Source organism: Salvia splendens, chromosome 8, assembly GCF_004379255.2.
Source record: "Salvia splendens isolate huo1 chromosome 8, SspV2, whole genome shotgun sequence".
NCBI lineage: Eukaryota > Viridiplantae > Streptophyta > Magnoliopsida > Lamiales > Lamiaceae > Salvia > Salvia splendens.
In genome coordinates, this window is record NC_056039.1 from 26,599,180 (window position 1) to 26,624,688 (window position 25,509).

At 40.8% G+C, this 25,509-nt stretch overlaps 1 protein-coding gene across 1 annotated transcript; it reads right to left on the reverse strand.

Moving 5' to 3' along the window:
- Nucleotides 1–17,452: 17,452 nt before the first annotated feature.
- LOC121744910 (hydroxymethylglutaryl-CoA synthase-like) lies at nt 17,453–21,818 on the reverse strand. Its single transcript, XM_042138615.1, has 12 exons — nt 21,491–21,818; nt 20,944–21,050; nt 20,244–20,376; nt 19,666–19,809; nt 19,280–19,438; nt 19,001–19,074; nt 18,855–18,930; nt 18,688–18,743; nt 18,519–18,606; nt 18,264–18,404; nt 18,003–18,152; nt 17,453–17,900 (listed from the first exon to the last, which is right to left on the reverse strand). The coding sequence occupies exons 1-12, from the start codon at nt 21,551–21,553 to the stop codon at nt 17,709–17,711; spliced, it is 1,383 nt and encodes a 460-aa protein (XP_041994549.1). The 5' UTR covers nt 21,554–21,818; the 3' UTR covers nt 17,453–17,708.
- Between the last annotated feature and the right edge of the window lie 3,691 nt (nt 21,819–25,509).

Genomic DNA, 25,509 nt, shown 5'->3' on the forward strand with positions numbered 1-25,509 from the left:
CCACAAGCTTAAGTTCAATCCGATCGTCTACAGTCTTCAAATCTTCCCCCTTCCCTCTTCTACTTAAACGGTCCGTCAGTTCGTCAAGATAGCCTATTGACACCCCAGCTGTTAGGTTCGCTCGATCACTCATTCCTCACCAGGTATGTTAGGATCAAAACGCTCCCCAGTTAAAGTTATGCCACTGATGCGTTGGGTTATGAGAGTTTCTCCTTTCTACAGTCTCATTTTTCCTTTTAAATCCTGGGTCAGGTTACTATTGCTTCCTGCCCTTAGATTCCCCTTTTTTTTTTTTATTCCCCCTTTTATATATATATTTTTTCCCTTGGACTTCGTCCAGCTTATACCTCCGAATTTTTAGTTTATTTCTCCCCTGGACTTCGTCCAGCTTATACCTCCATTTCCTGGACTTCGTCCAGCTTATACCTCCTTTTCCTGGACTTCGTCCAGCTTATACCTCCGAAACCCATTTTTTCTCCTTCATACTCTACTCCCTAAGCATCAGGTGGCAGCCCAATTTGCATGTTAGCACAAAAAAGTGTTTAGGCTTATAACTTGCTCTTATAGTAGGGCTGCACAGCTGGGTTATCTAAGGCTTTTTCCATCGTCCCAACTTCATTCAGACCGCCTTTGGTTTATTAAGGAAGAAGGTGTCAAAGTTGACATGTATTCTCTCTTCAATTGCTCTCACTAAGGGAAACCTGCCTTATTATCTCACTAGCTCATGCGAAACACAAATCCTAAAAACTCTTAAAACAGAAAGAACACAAACACCATACTTACTCCCCCCCTGACTGCTCACACTTAAACCATGCTTGTCCTCAAGTATAAAATACAAGAGAAAGAAATAAGGTGAATTTCAATGCACGGTCCCCAAGAACGACTCTACAAACAAAAACAAAAACAGACTCCTAGACCTAGACAAATGGCAAAATAAAAAAAACAGACTTATAAAAGAAAACAACACAAAGAATCAAAACACAAACAAGCATGAACCAGGTTCGACTTTTAGGCAACCGTCCCCACAAGCTTAAGTTCAATCCGATCGTCTACAGTCTTCAAATCTTCCCCCTTCCCTCTTCTACCTAAACGGTCCGTCAGTTCGTCAAGATAGCCTATTGACACCCCAGCTGTTAGGTTCGCTCGATCACTCATTCCTCACCAGGTATGTTAGGATCAAAACGCTCCCCAGTTAAAGTTATGCCACTGATGCGTTGGGTTATGAGAGTTTCTCCTTTCTACAGTCCCCTTTTTCCTTTTAAATCCTGGGTCAGGTTACTATTGCTTCCTGCCCTTAGATTCCCTTTTTTTATTATTCCCCCTTTTATATATATATTTTTTCCCTTGGACTTCGTCCAGCTTATACCTCCGAATTTTTAGTTTATTTCTCCCCTGGACTTCGTCCAGCTTATACCTCCATTTCCTGGACTTCGTCCAGCTTATACCTCCTTTTCCTGGACTTCGTCCAGCTTATACCTCCGAAACCCATTTTTTCTCCTTCATACTCTACTCCCTAAGCATCAAGTGGCAGCCCAATTTGCATGTTAGCACAAAAAAGTGTTTAGGCTTATAACTTGCTCTTATAGTAGGGCTGCACAGCTGGGTTATCTAAGGCTTTTTCCATCGTCCCAACTTCATTCAGACCGCCTTTGGTTTATTAAGGAAGAAGGTGTCAAAGTTGACATGTATTCTCTCTTCAATTGCTCTCACTAAGGGAAACCTGCCTTATTATCTCACTAGCTCATGCGAAACACAAATCCTAAAAACTCTTAAAACAGAAAGAACACAAACACCATACTTACTCCCCCCCTGACTGCTCACACTTAAACCATGCTTGTCCTCAAGTATAAAAGACAAGAGAAAGAAATAAGGTGAATTTCAATGCACGGTCCCCAAGAACGACTCTACAAACAAAAACAAAAACAGACTCCTAGACCTAGACAACTGGCAAAATAAAAAAAAACAGACTTATAAAAGAAAACAACACAAAGAATCAAAACACAAACAAGCATGAACCAGGTTCGACTTTTAGGCAACCGTCCCCACAAGCTTAAGTTCAATCCGATCGTCTACAGTCTTCAAATCTTCCCCCTTCCCTCTTCTACCTAAACGGTCTGTCAGTTCGTCAAGATAGCCTATTGACACCCCAGCTGTTAGGTTCGCTCGATCACTCATTCCTCACCAGGTATGTTAGGATCAAAACGCTCCCCATTTAAAGTTATGCCACTGATGCGTTGGGTTATGAGAGTTTCTCCTTTCTACAGTCCCCTTTTTCCTTTTAAATCCTGGGTCAGGTTACTATTGCTTCCTGCCCTTAGATTCCCTTTTTTTTTTATTCCCCCTTTTATATATATATTTTTTCCCTTGGACTTCGTCCAGCTTATACCTCCGAATTTTTAGTTTATTTCTCCCCTGGACTTCGTCCAGCTTATACCTCCATTTCCTGGACTTCGTCCAGCTTATACCTCCTTTTCCTGGACTTCGTCCAGCTTATACCTCCGAAACCCATTTTTTCTCCTTCATACTCTACTCCCTAAGCATCAAGTGGCAGCCCAATTTGCATGTTAGCACAAAAAAATATTTAGGCTTATAAGTTGCTCTTATAGTAGGGCTGCACAGCTGGGTTATCTAAGGCTTTTTCCATCGTCCCAACTTCATTCAGACCGCCTTTGGTTTATTAAGGAAGAAGGTGTCAAAGTTGACATGTATTCTCTCTTCAATTGCTCTCACTAAGGGAAACCTGCCTTATTATCTCACTAGCTCATGCGAAACACAAATCCTAAAAACTCTTAAAACAGAAAGAACACAAACACCATACTTACTCCCCCCTGACTGCTCACACTTAAACCATGCTTGTCCTCAAGTATAAAAGACAAGAGAAAGAAATAAGGTGAATTTCAATGCACGGTCCCCAAGAACGACTCTACAAACAAAAACAAAAACAGACTCCTAGACCTAGACAACTGGCAAAATAAAAAAAACAGACTTATAAAAGAAAACAACACAAAGAATCAAAACACAAACAAGCATGAACCAGGTTCGACTTTTAGGCAACCGTCCCCACAAGCTTAAGTTCAATCCGATCGTCTACAGTCTTCAAATCTTCCCCCTTCCCTCTTCTACCTAAACGGTCCGTCAGTTCGTCAAGATAGCCTATTGACACCCCAGCTGTTAGGTTCGCTCGATCACTCATTCCTCACCAGGTATGTTAGGATCAAAACGCTCCCCAGTTAAAGTTATGCCACTGATGCGTTGGGTTATGAGAGTTTCTCCTTTCTACAGTCCCCTTTTTCCTTTTAAATCCTGGGTCAGGTTACTATTGCTTCATGCCCTTAGATTCCCTTTTTTTTTTATTCCCCCTTTTATATATATATTTTTTCCCTTGGACTTCGTCCAGCTTATACCTCCGAATTTTTAGTTTATTTCTCCCCTGGACTTCGTCCAGCTTATACCTCCATTTCCTGGACTTCGTCCAGCTTATACCTCCTTTTCCTGGACTTCGTCCAGCTTATACCTCTGAAACCCATTTTTTCTCCTTCATACTCTACTCCCTAAGCATCAAGTGGCAGCCCAATTTGCATGCTAGCACAAAAAAGTGTTTAGGCTTATAACTTGCTCTTATAGTAGGGCTGCACAGCTGGGTTATCTAAGGCTTTTTCCATCGTCCCAACTTCATTCAGACCGCCTTTGGTTTATTAAGGAAGAAGGTGTCAAAGTTGACATGTATTCTCTCTTCAATTGCTCTCACTAAGGGAAACCTGCCTTATTATCTCACTAGCTCATGCGAAACACAAATCCTAAAAACTCTTAAAACAGAAAGAACACAAACACCATACATACAAACACTGTCTGTTGGGTCACTTTAACTTTCTTTCGTGCTGGTGACTCCGGCGTCTCCTTCTGATCTTCTATGGGTCGGGGTACGGTTTTCTTCAAAAGCACGGGCCTGGAGGAAGACGGGGTGGTCTGAGGCCTTTGGGCTTGTGGCGGCTTCTGCACAGCTAGACTCCCTTGACCCGGTGTCTTGGAACCGCCGCTAGGTTCAGGAAGTCCCATCGGTGTCTCGGGGAACTTCGCTTGAAGCCACTTCGTCATCTTCATCATCAGTGCGACGGCCTCCGCCATCTTGTCGGAACGCCTTGACGATTCTGCCACTAGGTCGGTGATACGCCCCTTCAAGGCTACGACCTCCTCTCTACTTCTCCCCATTTCCCTCCGTATCTCCGTCACTTCTTTTCGTACACCGATTACCTCCTTCCTCACATTCTCTACTTCGTTTCTCACTTCCTCAACTAACTTCCTGACTTCTGCATCCTCAGCACTGTCCTTTCCTTTACCCCGTAGGGCCACAATCCCCTCCAAGACCATTTTCATCTCTGACCTCATCCATCCAATCTTTTTCCTTACTTGTTCTACTTCTATCCTGGCTCCGGCTTCCATGTCAGCAGTATCCTTCGCCTCCACCATCTCAGGCTCCTGCTTCGTCTGCGCCTCCGACTGACCAACCTCATAAAAGCACATGTCCCTTCCCTGTGTAATGAGCAGCCCCTTATTGAAAAAGTAGTCCACGTTGAACACCTCCGGGGGTAGACACATCTTCACTTCTCTGCAGGACTTGTGGATTTTCATAATAACGTTGCGTTGCAGGTAAGCCCCTAGAAGGTGGCATGTGTAAAGATGTCGGGAAGGGTTGGCTGTTACTTGATGGCAGGCTTGGGCTAACCAATAGCCCAAGTGAACACGTACTCCCTTGGCCATGCACCAAGTGAAGTACAAGTCGGGGGTCGTCAGAGCGTTGTTGGCTGTGCCCATCAGGTTGTAGCTAATGAAAGTCTGGGCGAATCGCAGGACCCTGTTCTCAATATGGTGGGCCTTCGACCAGCTGGTTTTGAACTGACCTACCCTAGGGTGAGCCACAAACTCCCATGCGTTCTGCGTCTTGAATCCCGGCGTCAGCTTCGGCGGACCAATCATTCTCTCGCTCCACAAACCCTCATCATCCTCTGTGCGCGTAAGCAGTCCCATCCGTAGAGTCCATTCACGGATGCTCATCACATGCTCTTCATTGAAGAGCCGGAATTTGATGGAGTCAGCATTCAGATCGGTGGTGGACTTAAATCGGAAGGTGGAGAAGAATTCCCTTGCCAGGTCTATTGGAACTTCGGCGGTGCTGTGCTTGAGCAGCCAATCAAAGCCGATTGCGTCGATATAAGTTCGGAATTCATCATTACAAGCGATCTGCTTGAGCTCCGATGAGCTGTACATTTTTCCAGACTTAGCGTACTTGCCCTGGGCACTCTTCTCCTTGTGGATGGTTGCGCGTTTCGGGTCGTTAAACTTTCTCATATCGTCCAGGAGCTCTCTTGTAATCCAGATCTCAGTTGGCTCAAAGTTGAGCTCCTCTTCTTGTTCTTCTTCAGAGTCTCTAGACACAGCAGAATCCTCGGGCTCTGCAGCGTATGGTACCTTGGCAGGTCGAGGAAGTGAGGATTCAGTGGATTTCCCTTTCGCCTTCTTGGTCTTGGAAGGAGCAATTTGTTTCCCCTTCCTTTTTTTCTCGGCCGCGTGGCGGCGTTCCTCTGCATCACTCTCCCCTCTACTCGGTCTGGGAGATTCTGCCTGCTCAGGTGCTGTGGCTTCTGGACCCAGCATTTCTTCCTCCGTCTGCTGGACGGTTTCATCGATCTCATCAAGCAGGCTCCGACGAGCCTGTCTCCGCGCTTCCCTAGCGTTAACCGGTGAATCGGTCCCTTCGGGGACATCAGTCAGATCCACTATCAAATCCAACCCGACATCGACGGGTTCTTGGACATTCTCAGCACCGAGGGCTTCTCCTTCCTCGTTCAACAATGGGGTTGCCCCTGAAAAATAAACAGGGGTCTCTATCCCCTCCAAGCCTTCTCCAACGTGGGTTTCTGTACCCGCAGACTTCTCAGGGGTTTCCGCCTCTCTGACAACTTCCTCAGTAATTAGGGCTTCGTCACCCCCAACCACTTCTGGGGTTTCCCCCTCCACATTTCTTTCAGCATCTAGGGCTTCGTTGCCCTCTGGAATTTCAGCTCCATCAACAGGGGTTTCCCCCTCAACAAACTCCTCCAAAACAGGGGTTTCCCCCTCAACACGGCTATCAGTAATAGGGGTTTCCCCCTCAGTGGCAGATCCTAACCTGGGTGCACTTACGGCCAACAACTCCAACCCCGCGGCCAGATCTGCTTCGTCTTCGCGAGTTTCTGCAGCGGTTGGTTCTGAAACGGAGGCAGTGGGTTCTGCGACGTCCTCCGGCTCAGCGGTAGTTTCTTGAACGGTCTCTGGTGGTGGTGCGGAGGATGTTGAGGCGGTTGGTACGGATTTCCCCATTACAGCCGCGAACATGGCAAACGCCTCCATCGCCTTTTCTGGTCCCCCAAATTTTTGTAGCATGTCTTCCATAAACACCGCCGCACTTGAATCGGCGGATCCTGAGGTGTTCCCGGCACTTTGCTTGTTATCCATGGAGAATTCTGCAGAAATTTTTTTTTTTCGACAAAGACTTGGATGGAAACTTCTTTGATTAGGGTTAGAAAAGAAAACCTAGAGAGAGTTTGGGATGTAGAGAGAGAGAGTAAGTAAGTAAAAATAAAAGAACACGGTTATTATCCGATAAGTATAGGCGAGGACGATTTTGCAAGCGGGTTGCAGGCATGACGCCAGCGACTGTACGCCTCCCATAAAGGTGTCCTTTGAAATCCGAGCCGGTGCCAACTCCCTCCAAAATTTTACTTCTCAATTCCCTGCCTAAGTAACTTCCTTCTGCAAAATCACACTTAGAGAAAAACACTAAACTAAAAAAAAATTGAAACGCCAGACTCCCCGGGTCTAGGGTATGACAGTATCAAAAACATTCCTTAAGGAGTCTAGTATTTCGAAAATATTTTTGGAAGATTATTTTTTTCTGATTTGTTTGGGTTTTTCTTGATTTTAAAGAAAACGATTAAATATTTACATTTTATGTTCAAGTGTTCTCAAGATTCCCTAGGTCAGGACATGTTAAAACTTCTTGGATACAGGACCTAGGAAATTCTCTAAGAACACTCACTTCCCAGACCGATTAGGCGATATCAGGGAGTGCGCGTAGTGGCATTTCGTCCACTACACACATCTCTGAATTATCCCTAAATACCTTCACCATATGGCCATTGACAAGAAATGGAGTAGAGTTTGGAGCACTTCCCTGGATCTCTACTGCTCCATTTGCACGAAGACTCACAACAGTGTATGGTCCGACCCATTTGGACTTCAGCTTACCAGGCATCAACTTGAGCCGGGAATGGAATAGGAGAACTTTCTGCCCAACTTGCAATTCCTTGACTCGGAGGTTCTTGTCATGCCAAAGTCTTGTTTTCTCTTTGTACCACATTGCCGATTCATATGACTCCAGCCTTAGCTCCTCCAACTCCTGCAGCTGCAATTTCCTCTCTTCCTCGCAAGATTCGGGTCTCATGTTTATCTCCTTGACCGCCCAATATGCTCGGTGTTCTACTCCCACGGGCAAGTGACACATTTTGCCGAACACAAGCCTATATGGTGACATCCCAATAGGCGTCTTGTACGCCGTCCGGTAAGCCCATAGTGCGTCTCCAAGCCTCTTACTCCAGTCTTTTCTAGACGGATTAACCGTCTTTTCCAGTATAGCCTTTATCTCTCTGTTGGATATTTCCGCCTGGCCGTTGATTGAGGATGATAAGGTGTAGACAGTCGGTGGTGGACGCCATACTTTCTCATCAAAGCTTCAATAGTCCGGTTGCGGAAATGCGTCCCATTGTCAGATATTATAGCTCTGGGCACTCCGTACCGATTGAAGATATTAGCTCTAAGAAACTTCGATACCTCCTTAGCTTCGCAAGATGTGGTCGCCTTGGCTTCTATCCATTTCGAAACATAATCCACTGCCACTAGTATGTATGTATTCCCGTATGAAGATGGAAATGGACCCATGAAGTCCATTCCCCAAACATCAAACATTTCACAAACGATCACCGGGACTTGCGGCATTTCATCTCTTCTGGAGATTCCCCCAGTCTGTTGACACCTCTCACAATTCTGACAAAACTCGAACGCATCCTTATGCAATGTAGGCCAGTAAAAACCACTATCTAACACCTTTCTTGCGGTCTTCCTAGGTCCAAAGTGACCTCCACAAGCTAGGGCATGGCAATGATTCAGCACATCCCTCTGTTCCCACTCCGGAATACACCTCCGAATTACTTGGTCGGCTCTCATTCGCCACAAATACGGGTCATCCCAGAAATAGTTCTTGGCCTCGCTTTTCAATTTCATCTTCTGGGCCCGGGAAATTACTTGCGAACTGGGCACCTCTCCAGTGACTAAGTAATTTGCCAGGTCTGCGAACCATGGCTCAGCGTTTTGATGACATTTCCCTTTTTCGGCATCCCCTGGACCTGTTAACACCATAATCTCTTCCCAGCTGATAGGTCGAGGAATTTTTTTTACGTAGTACAAATGTTCCTCTGGGAATGCATCCAGTATTGCTTCCTCGGTCTCCCCTTGAAATATCCTGCTCAGATGGTCGGCTACTTCATTTTCTGTTCATTTTTTGTCTCTGACTTCCCAATCGAATTCCTGCAAAAGCAACACCCATCGGATTAATCTCGGCTTGGATTCTTTCTTTGCCAACAGGTACTTTATAGCCGCGTGGTCGGTGAAGACTATCACCCTCGACCCAAGCAAGTACGGGCGAAATTTCTCAAATGAGTATACTACTGCCAGCATTTCTTTTTCAGTAGTGTCATAATTTCTCTGAGCTTGATTTAGCGTTTTTGAAGCATAAAAGATCACATAGCTTTTCCCATCAACTCTTTGACCTAGCACCGCTCCCACGGCATAATCGCTTGCGTCACACATAATCTCAAAGGGTAGATTCCAGTCGGGCGCTCTAATAATAGGCGTAGATACTAGCCTGTCTTTTAACAACTGAAACGCCTTTTTGCATTCCTCATCAAAGACAAAATCAACATCGTTATGCAACAAGTGGGTGAGTGGCTGAGCAATTTTTGCGAAATCTTTTATGAACCTCCTATAAAATCCTGCATTCCGTAGGAATCCTCTCACCTCCTTCTGATTCGTTGGGTAAGGCAGTTTTGAGATCACTTCAATCTTTGTCTAGTCTACCTGTATACCTCTTTCCGAGACTACGTGCCCTAGGACAATTCCCTCAGGGACCATAAAGTGGCATTTCTCGAAGTTCAAAACCAAATGTTTTTCCCGGCACCTTCTCAATACTATATCCAAACTAGCCAAACATGAGTCAAATGAATTCCCTTACACAGTGAAGTCGTCCATAAAAATCTCGATGCAGTCCTCCAAAAGATCCGAGAAGATACTCATCATACACCGCTGAAAAGTGCCTGGCGCATTGCACAGGCCAAACGGCATCCTCCTGTAAGCATACGTGCCGAAAGGACACGTGAAAGTTGTCTTCTCCTGGTCCTCGGGATCCACATAGATTTGAAAATACCCACTATACCCATCTAGGAAACAGAAGTATTGCTTGCCTGCTAGCCTCTCCAGCATCTGGTCAATGAAAGGTAGAGGGAAATGGTCTTTCTTGGTCGCTTCATTTAACTTCCTATAATCGATGCACATCCTCCACCCAGTAACTAGTCTGGTGGGCACCAATTCATTCTTGTCGTTCTTGACCACCTGTATTCCTGACTTCTTGGGTACCATATGGACTGGACTCACCCATTCACTGTCGGGTATGGAATAAATGATTCCTAGGAAGAGTAGTTTCAATACTTCTTTCAGCACTTCCTCCCTCACGTTAGGATTCAATTTGCGTTGAGGATCTCTGCAGGCTTTTGCTCCTTCCTCCAAGCGGATGTGATGCATGCACAAATCTGGACTAATTCCTACCAAGTCAGAGAGTGTCCACCCAATAGCCTTCTTGTTTCTTCGGATTACCTTCAGCAGTCCCTCTTCTTGTTCCTCGGTCAAGCTGCTGTTGATAATCACCGGGAAAGTTTCGTTCTCCTCTAGATACGCATACTTTAGGCCTGGTGGAAGTGTTTTCAACTCTTTCTTGGGAACATCTTTTTCCTGGGGCGAGGGATTTTTCTCTGTTACTTCCGTTGTCATTCCCTTCCTCGACCCAGCAGAACCTTCCACACTCGCCACATAAGGTGTATTCCTTGACCTAGCTAGCTCCGGATTTGCACAGAATTTTAGAATTGCTTCAGCTAGCTCCTCATCTGATAACTCGCTTGTGTTCATTGCTTGACACCAACTGACCACTTCTCTATCAATGGCATGACTCATCCCGGAGTTCTCAATCTGTTCCTGCATTAATTCCGTCTCAAGGTATTCTTGGACCAAAGGGTTAATAACATCTATAGCATGCAGATTTTCAACGTCAAGAGGTTTCTTCATTGCCTCATCAATGCTGAATGTGTATTTCTCCCCATTGTAATCAAGGCAAATTGTTCCATCAAAAACATCAACGATAGTCTAGCGGTACGTAGGAAGGGTCTCCCTAAAAGTACTCCGCCCGACTCTGCAGACTCATTATCACTCATCTTAATCACATGGAAATCAGCAGGGTACAAGAAGTCATGTACCTTGACAATCACATTCTCAAGCACCCCTTCAGGACAGATGCATGACCTGTCCGCCAGTTGAATCACAACCCTCGTGTCTACCATGCCTACCCCCACTAATTTCTTGTATATGGAAAGTGGTAACACATTTATCGACGCACCCAAATCACACATAGCGTGCTCGATTCTCACATCACCAATAGAGATGGGCAAGGTGAACATACCTGGGTCATTGCATTTAGAAGGCATCTTCCTCTTCTGAATCACTGCGGAGACGTTCTCGCCTATCAGAATTTTCCCACTGGGCCTAACCTTCCCAGCTATAAATTCCTTGATGAACTTGCTAAATACTGGCATCTTCAGGGCCTGTAAGAATGGCAGATTGATTTCCAACTTCCCAAAAATGTCCATGAAGTCTACCGGTTCCTCCTTCTGTTTCTTGGCTTCCCCCCGACTCGGAAAGGGTTTCAGTTGCTTCCCTGCTCCGGTAGAACTTTCAGCTGATAACTCTCCAGTTTCTTTTCCCACTGCCTCATCTTCCAAATCCGGCTCTGGATCGAGGAAGAATGGTTCAGTTGATCTAGGCAAAGGTTTCTCTAAATCTCCTGTCTTAAGGTCATCCTTGACCAAGGGACTTCCTCCCTCCAAGTGTCTTGGCCTAGAAATTGTATCCTCTTTTTCTCTGTCTTCCTTGGGATCTGCCACCTCCTTTGTTCTTACCACTGGCCCATCATATCCCTTCCCGGATCTCAAGGTGATCTGACTTATATTAGCTCTGTCCGGTGGCCTTACGGAGGCGGGAATCTTCCCTTCATTTCCCCTCATATCACACAAAGAAGTAGCTATCTGGGACAATTGCTTAGCCAGCATATCCATGGCTGCTTTCTGCTCCTGTTGAGCATCTTGAAGCTTGTGCACTACGTCATTGTTCGATTGCAGGTTGTTTTGCATATGTTGCTGAGAACTGACGAGGTCGTGCACCATATCATCGATACTTTTTGGTGGTTTCGGTGGCTGACTGGGTCCTGGGCCGATACTTAGAGTCGGTCCACTTGCTTGATTCTGACGAGCGTTTCCTTGCCGCCTGAAGAGTTATTGTATTGATTTCCTTGGCCCTGGTAATTGTTCTGAAAATTCCTTTGGTGTGGGGGTACATAAGAGTTCCCTTGACTGCTCTGATTCCTGTTTCCCCAGCTCGAGTGGTCTCCTTGGTTCCGATTAATCCAGTTGCCCTGCCCCTCTTGATTCCTTCCTGACCAATTACCTTGTCTTTCGGGCTGAGGTGCAAACTGCTGACTTTGTTGCGGTGCCGGCTGATTCTGTTCATTGTCAGTCCATCTGAAATTTGGATGGTTTCTCCAGGGCGCATCTCTCTGTCTCCCTGGATTCCAGCTCCCATCGGGATTCCAACTTCCCATTGCATTGACCTGGACCTGATAATCTCCTTCCTGGGTCCCGTAATATTGTTGAATTTGAGTATCTCCTGGACCAGGAGATTTCTCCTTCCCTTGTGAAGCCAGTGGAATCGCCCTTTCAATCGCGTTCAAAAGAGCCTTCTCGAGCCTATCAATCCTTGCTTCGACTTTGTCATCTTCTTGTTCTCTCACAGCATGCACCGATCCTCTTCTCACTGCATTCCTAGGGTTATCGTACGTCTTCTTAGCGTCAATCAACTTCCCTAGGATCTCTCTTGCCTCACTTCCCCTTTTTCTTGTGAAATTTCCCCCACTCGAGGAGTTCATTAAGTCCTTTGACTCGGGAGTGGCTCCTTCGTAAAACAGAGAGTAGGTCTCTGCCTCTATCATTCGGTGATTCGGGCATGCATCCAACAACCCCTTAAATCTCGACCAATACTGACTCAACGATTCATCGTAATCTTGCTTACACTCTAGTATTTCTTTCTTAAGTGCATTCGTCTTGTTGGATGGGAAGAAATAATCTAAGAATTCTAACTTGAAGTCCCTCCACGTGCGGATAGAATCCGGAGGCAACCTCAATAGCCACGTATTAGCTTCCCCCTTCAAGGTAAACGGAATCGCTCGTAGGCGATAATCCTCCTCTGTTGCATCATTCGGCCTCTTCTGAATACCACATAACTTACTGAATTCATTTAAGAACTCATACGGACACTCATTTCTACGCCCAGAGAACGTCGGCAAGATGCCGAGTACATTTGTCTTGATCTCGATAGTCCTCTGGCGTGGATTCATCACTATAGCTTGAGCTGGTTCTCCATCTAAATGGGCAGTGAGAGAGCCGATTTCTGGATCCGGGTCTACCACCTGCGCCATGACTACTTCCTCTGATTCCCCTGTTTCTGACTCTGTTTTTGATTCGGGTGGTGATTCTGGATCTTCGCATCCTGATGACGTCCAAGATTCGTCGCTAGTGGATTCACTCGGAAACGGACCTCCCGTGGTGAACCCTGATCCGGTGGTCACAGTAGAGACTGTATCCTTAACTTGCCAACCAAACTGACCGTGTTTCCACCCAGATGAGTTGGTCGAGTAGGTAGATCTTGAGCCTCTGATCATAAACTGCAAACAAAAGAGAAAGAAAACAAATCAAAACTATTTACACCACAGACTCTGAACACTAACACTAAGCACGCCATCCATCCCCGGCAACGGCGCCATTTGAAGTGTTGGGTCTACCTCGACTCTAATGTCGAATGACTAGACTCAGGAGTAAGCGAGTGTGCACATTTGAGAATTAATGCAAAGCTCGGTCCAGACACAACGCTCCTTAAATCCACTGGATCACTGGGTCCAGGAACTCTAGAGAACTACAGTGTTTTTGTCGTTGGACACACTCGACTCCCCTTAAAAAATAAATCCCTCAACCCGAATACTATGAATTAGTATAGGGAAGTGGGGTCGATCCCACAGAGATGGATTCGCAAAGTAGTGCTAAGAGACTATGGAAACAAACGGCTGCTGCCACGCAAAGGGGTTGAGATTTAAACTACCACTAGATCTAGGCAAGAAATGTAAACGCTAGACCTAGAACACAGAAAACTTACTGGATTCAGACATCAATACCGAAAGACACAATTACTCCCTAGACTAAGCAAACGACTACCTAATCTAGCTAAACAGTAAGCAAATAACAGTGGGGACCATATCTCCAAAAATAGCAAGTACGGTAAAAAGCTGCAGATAACCAACCCTTGCTCCAACTAACTACGACATGCACCTTCGCAACTTAACTAAACTCGCAGATGAAGAAAACAGAGCACACACCTAGATTCAAACAGAATATAAAGATTTGGACGCCGGAAACTTGCTATGAATCGGAAATACATCAGATCTACATAAACTAGGCGAAATGAAATGAAAACACGTAAGCTAGGCATAAAATTAAAACACTCCTGCTCAGAATCACTTCAGACGCTTAATCCACTCCGGATCCAAGCCATCCGAACTCAACAACCAATAAAATCAACTCCATAACTCCGATTCTCACAGATCTGCTCCGATCAACTCCAAATTCCAACAATCACAAACAACTCCACAACGTCAGCAAAACAAAACCCCGATTCATCCACAAACAAACTCCATTCTTCCAGATCTCACCATTAACCTGCAATAATCCTGAAATTAACCACGAAAACACCTAACTCCAACAATCCAACTCCAGAATTCAAGTAAACACAATCAATCAACGAAAATCATCACGATCTACGTAAGCGAAAACGAAACTTGCATAAAAGTAGAGAAATATCCAGAAACAAAAGTGGACCGAGCTTCGAACAGCGAAGCTCGGCGAATTCAGCAGAAACAAAAGAAATAAATTGTTTCTTCGCCCCAAAGAAGGACGGTGTTACAACCCTCAAACACTATCGGAAAGCTAAATGTGAACCCCAGCGCGAACCCGAGATCCTCCGCGAATTAGATCCAAGTATGTGAAAAGTGAACTGAGCAACAGGCTGTTCGTGAGGCCTCCACCGAGAAGGTCCCTCCAGCTTGCATGCTTCTTCCTTTTATAGATGCGGACATAGCCTTCTAGAGTCTTCGTAGAAATCCCTATTCTACCCTTCAACTCCGAGGCTTCCTCCGTCAAGCAATGTCTTTCATAATGTCCACTTTTTCGCCAGTTTCCTAGGACTATGCAAGCGTCCTCTTCTTTTCCTGGATCTAGCGAAAACCTTCACACACCTGGCTTAAAACATGCGTTAGACCCAGTAATTTCACGAAATAAAACCCCTAGACCGATGAATGAATTTAGCCTTATCATAAACTAAGAAAGGCATGTATTTTAATGACAGATAACAGATTATTTCTAATCACAGTTTGAGCCTAATGGCAAGTGCAACAACTCAAACAAAAACGTAAGGAGATTATTAGAGAAATAAGATCAGACAAATTGATGTAAATTTGGATGCTCAAACTTGATAATTACATCTCAATTTGGCGTATGGAAATATAATTTTTAGTCCAAGTTTCTATTCTAAGTTTTGTGCAAATTTTTCAACTTCCTATACTAATCATTCAAAATTATTTCCTATAATATATAAATCACTTCTCGTTAAACAACCCATAGCCCCATACATTGTTGCGAATTTCCACCAAAATACTAAGAATCTGCTTCGTACTTTGACATTGGAATGGAATTGGAAATATATGAAACAGAACTTGAAATAATGAAGGTTTAAGAAAATAAAAAACTAATGATTATCATTAATTAAATGACCATTAGAAATAATTTAGCATGGAAAATTTATAAAAAAGATGATTAAATAATGCACTCTTACAATTAAAGATATCAAAGTATTAATTTGTGTAAAATTTGGTTCGTGTCCAAATAAAATATGATGTGAGACAAAATAAATATGCATATGCCCAAGTGAAGAAATAATAAAATTAATGAGATGCCTAATTTTTTTGGCTTAATTTTGACAACAAAGTCATGGCAACTCAACTATTCTTTCATTGAGTAATGAAGACAAGAGAAAATTGTCTTCATCTTTTCCACCAACACTTCTTTTCTCTATCTTGAAAGTTCCTCCAATACCAATGTTTGATCCTTGATTTTTCTCCTTTCTATCTTTTCTTCTTAATCTTCACCCCTACTCGTAGTTTTCCGTGCCTTGCTATAAATACTTAGCGGCTGTGATAATAAATAACTCTAAGGAGGTGTTTGATAAGTTAGTAATACTAAGATAGGGAATTATATATGAATATTTTTAATTGTTTGATATCATTGTTAAGCTTATTTCTTATATTATTTTACATATCTTCTCATATCCCATTTTTATTTTTTTATCAAACAAGTCAAGTATTAATCATTTTACTTTTAGCAAATGAATAGTATTATATCGGAATTGAATGAAGTTAGGCATTGAATGATGATATGATGAAATAGTATTTCGTGTATTGCTGCTATCTTCATATAATGATGAAATACAATTTATATGTTAATCTTATAAAAAGTTATAGTTTGTGTATTTAAATAATTTACTTTGAACAATTTTACCAAGTTATAATTTTTATTATATCATATTTTGTGAACATATAAATACACTTTATTTTGTAATATAAATTAATTTAATCATTGTTCGTATTTTATTAAAAATTATAAATGATAAGTTATGGAGTAGGAGTAATATTTATTTCTGTTATTTTATTCTTTAACATAAAAGGTAAATTTAATAGTGAAAATAAATTATTAATCAGTAATATTAATAAGTTATTTAAAAAAGAGTCTCATTATATGCAAATCCACTCCTTATTGCCGAACCACAGAACCATACTAAATTAGAGCTTTTAGATCTAGTTTTTTATGGATGAGATACACACATTTATAAATTATTTTCGCCTTCATCACAGCCTATTTTAATTCATCCGAAGGCAAATAAGTCATACTAACATGTTACGAAGATTTAACTTCATTCCAGAATATATTACTTCATTCCATTAGGATCATTACTTCATTCCAGTACGTACATGCGGTTTCACCGTCGCGTACCATTCTTTCTCTCTACAATGTCTATCACCACCGCCACGACACTGATATGGTGTAATAACACATGGAATGATGTAATATTTGAATGAAGTATGTGTAGAGCATTTGAAGTCCTACTGGAATGAAGTAAAAAAACCTTATCCAATAAATTAATAACGTTTCTGAATGAAGTAATAAATCCACTTGAATAAAGTGCATTTTTTAAATTGAATAAAGTAAAAACTCAGGTCAATGAATTCGAATGAAGCATATGTTGAATCATTTCAAAACCTATTGGAAGCAAGTAAAAACATGTTGTAGTTTCAAGGTATTACGTACGGAATGAAGTAAAAACCTAATACAATGAAGTAAAATGGACTTGTAATGAAGACTGAAAAAAATTTACACAGCAGCACATCTCATCAAAAAATTAGATCTAATGGCCCTATTCGATCTCTAGTTCGGTCTTTAAAATTGGTTCGACATTGATCATAACTCATTCAAAAAATATTTTAGTTTATAAACAAATTGAATAAGATCGCAGCAAAAATTTCATACTAAATGAAATAAATGTAAAAATTATCATGTCAATCTTATCTCCATTCCATCCTTGTTAAAAGTAAGTCCTTGACAAAATACTCATTTTTATCTCTAGCTTTTTGCAATTATTGGCATCTAAAATTGGGACGACAACACATGTTTACTCTGTCAGCACTAACTTTTAGCTGAAACATGAATCTAAAGGCTGAAATATATAAAATCTTCAACAACCTGGAATTGGAGAGATGCTTGTCCCACCATTTGCTACTTCAAAACACTCCATTCTTAGACTATAAAGTGGTGTTAGGATAGAAACTAAAACACAATTTGCACCACAAGAGTAAGTAGAATTGGATTGAAAGTAAAACACAATATGATTAAGAATAGGAAAGTAAAGATGTATGCCTGCTAGGGCTAAATTGAATTCTTTAAGATGTAGAACAGAACACTGAATACACCTGCTTCTTTTACAGAATCCAAGAAATAGAAAGACAGAAAATGAAACTCTGACTACTAATAATTCATCTCTCAAACAAACTCAGATGCTTGTACCAAACAATGATAATAGATTATTTGTCTATGTGCTGAATTAACTACACAAAAGAAGAGCCAATTTTACGGCATATGATATCTTCACTGGCCATTTGCAACAGTTCCATTCGTAACAGCCTTCTTGGCATAGAATCTTCGGTATTTGGAGTCGACTTCAGTGAGATAGTATGTACCTGGTGCAAGAAGGCTGCAGTCCTTGCTTGTGATGAAGTCTTTGCCTCCATACCTGTGCTCCATTAGCTGCATCAGTTCGACAAATTTTTCTGGCGGGAACTGCATAAGGGGAGAGTGTTTATTAACAACAATCTCTACCAAGAATAAACATTTAACCAAGCACTGCTTCTGGAATCCAAGAAGACTGCACTTCCAACGTACCTCATTCCTTGACTTCAACTTCTCTGACACATTCATAACAGATGCAATGTTGGACAGGCTGAAAGGTTTTTCTCCCTTGGTGAAACGGAGAGAGAACATGGTGGCTGCGAGACCACTCCCGTAGGAAAACAAGATGACCCTCTGCCCAGCCTGATTTAATAAAATAAAGGAAAAATCCATCAAGAAAATATCTCATATTTTGTGTCTGACATCATTCATAAAGCCGAGCAAGCCAATCCCATACGATCAACAGATGTTTACCAGAGTGCTACTTTTGTTGTGAATGAGAGAAGCAAATGCAGCATAGAGTGACGCGGTATACATGTTCCCAACTTGTTTTGGGATGAGCGTAGATGGTTGCACCTTGGTATCAAAGAAAGGTTTTGCGACTTGTTGAGATGCCTGTGAAAAGATGACTGTTAGCCCAAAGAGTTTTTGTATCTTTAGCACAAAGAATGGTATAGCAACAGAGTATATCACCAACATAAACTGAGAAAAGGGAAAGATGATTCACACCTTCTCAAGATCACGACTTTGGTAGCTTTCCTCGTTGCTTAATGACGAAAATGGTGCAAGCTTTTCTTTTGCAGCCTCGTCGATGGAGCTGAAAATTCATCCAAAGAGTCAGGTAGGAAGAAACTTGTGACAAGTAAGTCAATGCTGTATAGATGATGATAATGCTCACCTGGCATTCCTCGAAAAGTCATTGAACAACAATCTTGAGAAACTTTTTTGTACAAGCTGCAGGTTTCAAGAAAAATGTCAACAATGCTTATTCTTTATTCGTAGGAGAAAACTGGTACATTGAAAACTCTATACCCTATTAGGCAGGACCCTGGTTTACACAAGTACCTTGTTGTATGGGGAATGGAATACAAAGTAGTCAGCATCCAAGATCGAGAACTGCTTGCCCTCCTGCTTCTCAAACCTATTGTCATAAAAGTTAATACCAGTGATAAAAAAGCATAGGTGCAAAATCAATTGTCAACTGAGCTTACTTTTGACAGAAGCCTTTGTAACAAGCATCCAGGGCCATGAGGTAACAAGTCTGTGAAAGCTTGCCATCAACAACCTACAAGCATAGATTCGATCATAAGTGAAACAAACAAAAAATGCATTGAGAATTGTAGCAGGACATCATTTTCATAACACTGGCTACAAGAATTTAACCATCATAAAAGATATATGACAGAACGCTACATGCTTAAGCACAACTTTGAAGGTATGATTGACAACAATAGAACATGTAAGAAAAAAGGGATTCAGAAGAAAATTACTGGATATTCACTGGCAAGGTCGGGCTTGTAAAAATCATAAACATGAGCCATGTGACTCGACCTAAGCTTGCTTTCAAAAGCAACAGGCGCATTTGGTCCTATTAGCATGGCAATGGCTGCAGCCCCACCAGTAGGTCTAGCTGGTCCCTCTGCATATACCTGTCAACAAAGCAAAAGGGTCAATATCTAAACAAGATGTTGTGTTTAATATAATCTAAAGCAGCACCCATGTTAATTGATGGGATAGACAAAGATCAAAATATATAAAGGATCCTGCTTCATTAGCATAATCGTAACTATTTATTTTTGGCTCCTTTTACTTATCACTTCATCACTTTAGCAACTTTAAATCCAAATATACATGGCTATAGAGATGATGATCATACCGCGCTGTCGGTGCAGACAACAAGCCCATATCTTCCATCCCAAGAACTACTTTCCACCCAATTGACACAGTTAAATAGTGCTGCGGTCCCCCCATAGCAAGCATTGCTTGAGTCAACACCTTCGATATCAGTATTGCCACATTTCTGTTCATGCACATGGAGAAATTATAAGAATCATTATTGTGTTAGAGAAATTTATAACAGCACATGTAGAGTAAATGGTAAATGCAAAGAATTGTCGAGGGTAGTAGTCGGATATGGACCGCAAGGATATAAAAAGGCTTTGATCGAATTGAAATTAGAATATTAATCAATCAAAAAAATACATAGAAAGTAAATGATATAGTCACATCCAGTCATGGAACTACTAATGACTCTTAAGATTTGCCATGAACATACTGTGGTGAAAGGTATTTCCAACAGAAAAGCCAAGGGGGGCTTATTGATGATATGTAACCTTTCTATTAACTCTAGGATGCCCACAGCTACACCATAATATAACGTCTCATATATACATGATAAAGCAGACCCATAGAAAATGTTATTGTAGTTTAAGTGCAGATAAAATAGCCAAGCACCTCAAAGATCGGCATCAAAAATGTCTTAATGGATTTGCTCTTGTCGAGTACAGTCTCACTTCCAACTTCAAGGCGTCCAATCTGCTTAGGATCAACATTGTACTTTTCTAGAAGTGAAGTTACTGCCGTCATGCTGAAAGTTCAAAAGGTTAACAATAGTTAGAAAATTCAAGGTAACCAAGTTCCTATTTACTATACTTTGATGAGTTAGTAAGCAAGTGGAAAAGTCAGAATATTCAGTCTAAGCGTTACAGTCTTACAGATCTTTCCCAGATCATAATTATTAACTAATGCAATAGATTTGTGAAGTATTTACCCATTCGGATACATTTTGAGTTTGAGCAATATATAAAAAATTCAGAGAACATAAAGTTTATGATGAACACACTTAAAATTTTGTGAACCAAGATTGAGCAAAAAAGGAAAAAACACAGAATACTTCCCAACTTAATCGTAACCAATGTACTACCTAATTGATCAATAGTGAATATTCACTTTTTCAACAGGAAATCAGATGATATATCATGTTTTAAGCCACAAAAGCATTTAACTACCGAAAAAAGGCTATTGTAATTTGTAATACGATAACCATAAACTCTCAATACATGTTGCATAATAATACAATCAACCAGACACGAAGAACGATAAAGAAATGTTATTCTGCTCAATCCCTATTTTTTATTAAATATAGATTAATTACCTCATGGAAATGACATCTTCGACCTCGGAACAAAATGCCATGCAATCTTGCCCAAGCCCAATTGTGTACTTTCCTTTGCTTGCTCCATCATGAGCTTCCAACACCTCCTGCAACGCATCATATAACACCTTAAGTCAACAAAATAAATTCTGCAGATGAGTCTCTAAACTAAGATCTGTTTTTCCTCCCAAGTGAATCTGAGATTTTGCTTTTATCTAAAACCCTCAAGTTTAAATTTTTATACTATAAAAATGAAACTAAAGAGATTGATTGAGATAGAGAAAGAGAGCTGGAGCAGAGAAAGTTTGAAATTAAGAGGTGGGCCCACTCCACTCCACCCTATAAGCAATCACAGAAATCAATCTAAACAAACAGTGACGCATTTCAGCACAACTCCCAAATTTCTATAACTAAAAAACCCAGAAACAGATACACACGCAAAAAAAACAAACACGTAGAGAGCAAGCACTATGAACACGAAACAAACTGCAATCTTTAGGCATCAAAATATGGTGAAAAAAGGGAGAATTTCGGAGAGGTATCTAACCTGCTGGATGCAAGTGGGAGGGAAGTAGATTTCCATGGCGAGGATCCCGACATTCTTGGCCATCTCGATTTTTTAAGTTGAGGAAATGAAGGAAATAGCGGATCAGTTAAACAGCCACACAGGAGTAGCAGAGGTTCAGCAATCAGAGAGAGAGGAAGTAGAGAGAGAGAGAGAATGGGGCGTATGTGAATTGGAAGGTGGTGATGCGTATGTGAATATATATAGGGAGGAAGAGATGGTGGTGGATTCAGTATTTCCGAATTTCTTTGCTTCCACAGCCCCAAAATGCAGACTTCGTGAATTTCCACTCACCAACCATATTATTCATTTTATATTCTTTCTTTTACCAACATTCTCTTTCTATTACCATTTCTCTTTTTCTTTTATGGAGTATTTATTACACCGTGAGTAATAGAGTTTTTTAATACATTATTATAAAAATAAAATTTATTGAATTAAATAGCAAAAAAGTTAAGAGTACAAATTGGAGAAAAAAATAAAGTAGAAGTAATAAATAAATTATTTTTTGTTAAAAATAAAATAGATCACTTATAAAACAATCGAAAAAAGAATGTTATTCATTTGTAATCAGACGAAAAGAATATTTTAGAATACGATATATTACGTTGATTTCGACCTAATATCTCTATGTCTATATTATTCTCTCTTATTTTACCCTTTATTTATTTTAATTATTTATTATTATTATTATTATTATTATTATAAAATGAGTGTAGAGTCAACAAGATTCTTAATGGTGGCCGAATTTAAGGGAGGTGGTAAACAGAAAAAGGTCTATAAAATTATCATATTTACTTTTGTGGAGAATAGGACGTAGATATTTATTTCTAAATTTTTTTACTATTAAAGAAAGAGATTTTATTACTTCTCTGTTGAAGTTCAACGGTCTAAGTAAAAACCATCATGGTGATTAGTTTTTAGATCACAATAACTAATTTAATATTTGTTCCAAAATAATTTGTAATAGGGTAGTTTAAAGATATTGGATAAGCTATATTAATTTTTTGTTCAACATTTGTTTGTCCTTTCTTTCGAGTTGTAACTGAAAACATAATCTTAAAACATTCACACTAGAGTTTTGATTGGTAGCGCTCATTTAATGCGAAGCTTGGGGGGTCAATTTCTTATTTTGTGCTCTTATTAAAAGTTTTATACTAAATGTATGATTTTATTGCTAATTGTACCTACTTTCATAAGTATAAGAGGGAACATCATTTTTAGTCCACGAATTTTGCTAAAGTATCATTTTAGGTCGGTGAACTTTGAAACTATCATTTTAGATCCATGAACTTTGAGTTAGTATCATTTGAGGTACTTTTTACTATTTCCAAGTTTTTTTGGACGAAAATACCCTCAATACCTTAAAGTGTATATATTTTTAATAAATTTATCATATACTCATATTTTTTATAAATATCTTTACAATATATTTTTGACAAATTTTCTAAATAAAATTTTACCTTAAGTATTATCACTTAATTTTGTGACATGCAAGTAAAATTGCTTCTTCAATTTTTTATATTATTTTTAAAAAAATTGAATAAAGAACTTTTCTTTAATAATAAAAAATTGAATAAAGATCTTTTTATAAATATCTTTACAATATATTTTTGACAAATTTTCTAAATATAATTTGACCTTCAATATTATCATTTAATTTTGTGACATGCAAGAAAAGATCTTTATTCAATTTTTATTATTAAAGAAAAGTACTTTATTCAATTTAAAAAAAGTTAATATAAAAAATTGAAGAAGCAATTTTACTTGCATGTCACAACTCCCCAGACACCAATGTATTGGACCTTGGCTTTTTTAGGGCCATACAATCACTACAAGATGACAAACTAGCCACCAATATAGATGAATTGTTGGGTAATGTTTGAAGTTCTTTTGAGGAACTCACACCACAAACTCTGAACAATGTTTTCTTAACATTGCAAAGTTGTTTCAGCAAAATCCTAGAAGTCCATGAGGGCAACAACTACAAAATCCCCCACTTGAACAAAGATAGGTTGAGTAGGACAGTGGGGCTTCCTACCTCACTTGAAGTTGAAGAGAATTCGGTAAGGGAAAGCTTAGAGTATCTACTATTCCCTGATAATGATGTGGGTGCTTCATATGACATAGGGCATCTAAGCAATGTTTTAGGTTTCTAGATAGGCCATTTGGGTCATGGGGTTTACTGTACAAACATCAAAATAGGTTGGTGTTTAGGATGTAAACTTGTTTTTTGGATTATTGCCTGCATTCTGGGTTAAGGTAACTAGGCTGCATTATAGCTCTATAAGCTGCATTTTGTATGAATTCTAGGTGTAAGTGATGTAGGTGTGTGTTTTTGTTTAAAAACCATCAGAAAAGCTTCATCATATGGCTTAAGCCTCCAAACCTATTACAGGGGTGGCTTATCATCAAAAAAACTTCATCACAGAGGAGTAAAAACACAACATCAGAGCCAACAAACCATTCAAAGGCCACAAACCATTCAAAGGCCACAAACATTGCAAATCAGAGCCTCCAAACCATCACAGGGGTGGCTAAATTCACAATAATCCAACCAATGCAGAGAATACATGGATTAACATGCTTTACTCTCAGAAAAACTGTATCACAGAGGAGCAATAACACAAAATCAGAGCCAACAAACCATTCAAAGGCCACAAACATTGCAACTCGGAGCCTCCAAACCATCACATGGGTGGCTAAATTCACAATAATCCAACCAATGCATAGAATACATGGATTAGCATGCTTTACTCTTAGAAAAACTTCATCACAGAGGAGCAATAACACAAAATCAGAGCCAACAAACCATTCAAAGGCCACAAACATTGCAAGTCAGAGCCTCCAAACCATCACAGGGGTGGCTAAATTCACAATAATCCAACCAATGCAGAGAATACATATATTAGCATGCTTTACTCTCAGAAAAACTTCATCATAGAGGAGCATACAAACCAACATAGCCAAGGCAGTAATGACCCTCAATCAATTCCCTAATAACAGCCTCCAAACCCTACACAGGGGGGTTAGAATTGAAAAAATACTCGCAGATTAGATGAAATCCTTGAGACTAGGCTACAATATCAACAACATTGCTTTTTCATTCTCGGTGTACTCCACCTTTGATGAAGACGATGGTTGAGTTTCAGAGTCGTCAAAGGGGTGGAACGGTGGTTGAGTTTCAGAGTCGTCAAAGGGCAGGGACGGTGCCTGCGTTTCAGAGTCGTCATAGGGCTGGGATGGTGCCTGCGTTTCAGAGTCGTCATAGGGCTGGAACGGTGGTTGATTTTCAGATCCGTGAAAGCCCTCAGACGGTGATTAGGTTTCAGATCCGTCGAACACCTTAGACGGTGGAAGAGTTTCAGATCCGTCGACGACCTCAGATGGTGGAAGAGTTTCAGACCCGTCAATGCCCCCAAACGGTTGTGGATTTCCCGATCGGTGGTACCAATCGACAGCTCGTTCAATTTCCCACCTGTCAATGACCTCCTGTGGTGTATCAGGGACGATGGTATCCAAAGATGGCAACGATTCAAAATCCGGCGTTGCATCCCATTCATCGGCCATGAGAATCGAACGGTGATGGAATAATGGCGGATATAGAGAGGAGATTATAGGAGGCGCCGATTAGGGTTTCGCCGGATGAGAGTGAGGAGAGACGAGAAGGTGGAGAGAGATAGATGAAAGTCAAATGAGGGGTGGCGTTTAAGGGGGTTGGGGGGGCATGTTATGTTTTTCATTTTTTTGTTTATTTTTATGTAAATAATAGCATTTGAGTGTAATTTTGATGAATAATGGGGTAAAATTTTATGTCCAAATATGGAAGATTCTAAATGTGACTCTTAAACTGGGACGGACATAAATGACAAAATGTGACTCTTAAATTGGGACGGAGGGAGTAACAAGTATACACCTAAACAAAATACACACACAACATGTTAAACACACACACATACACAACACTATACACAGACACACAACACCTTAAACAAACACAC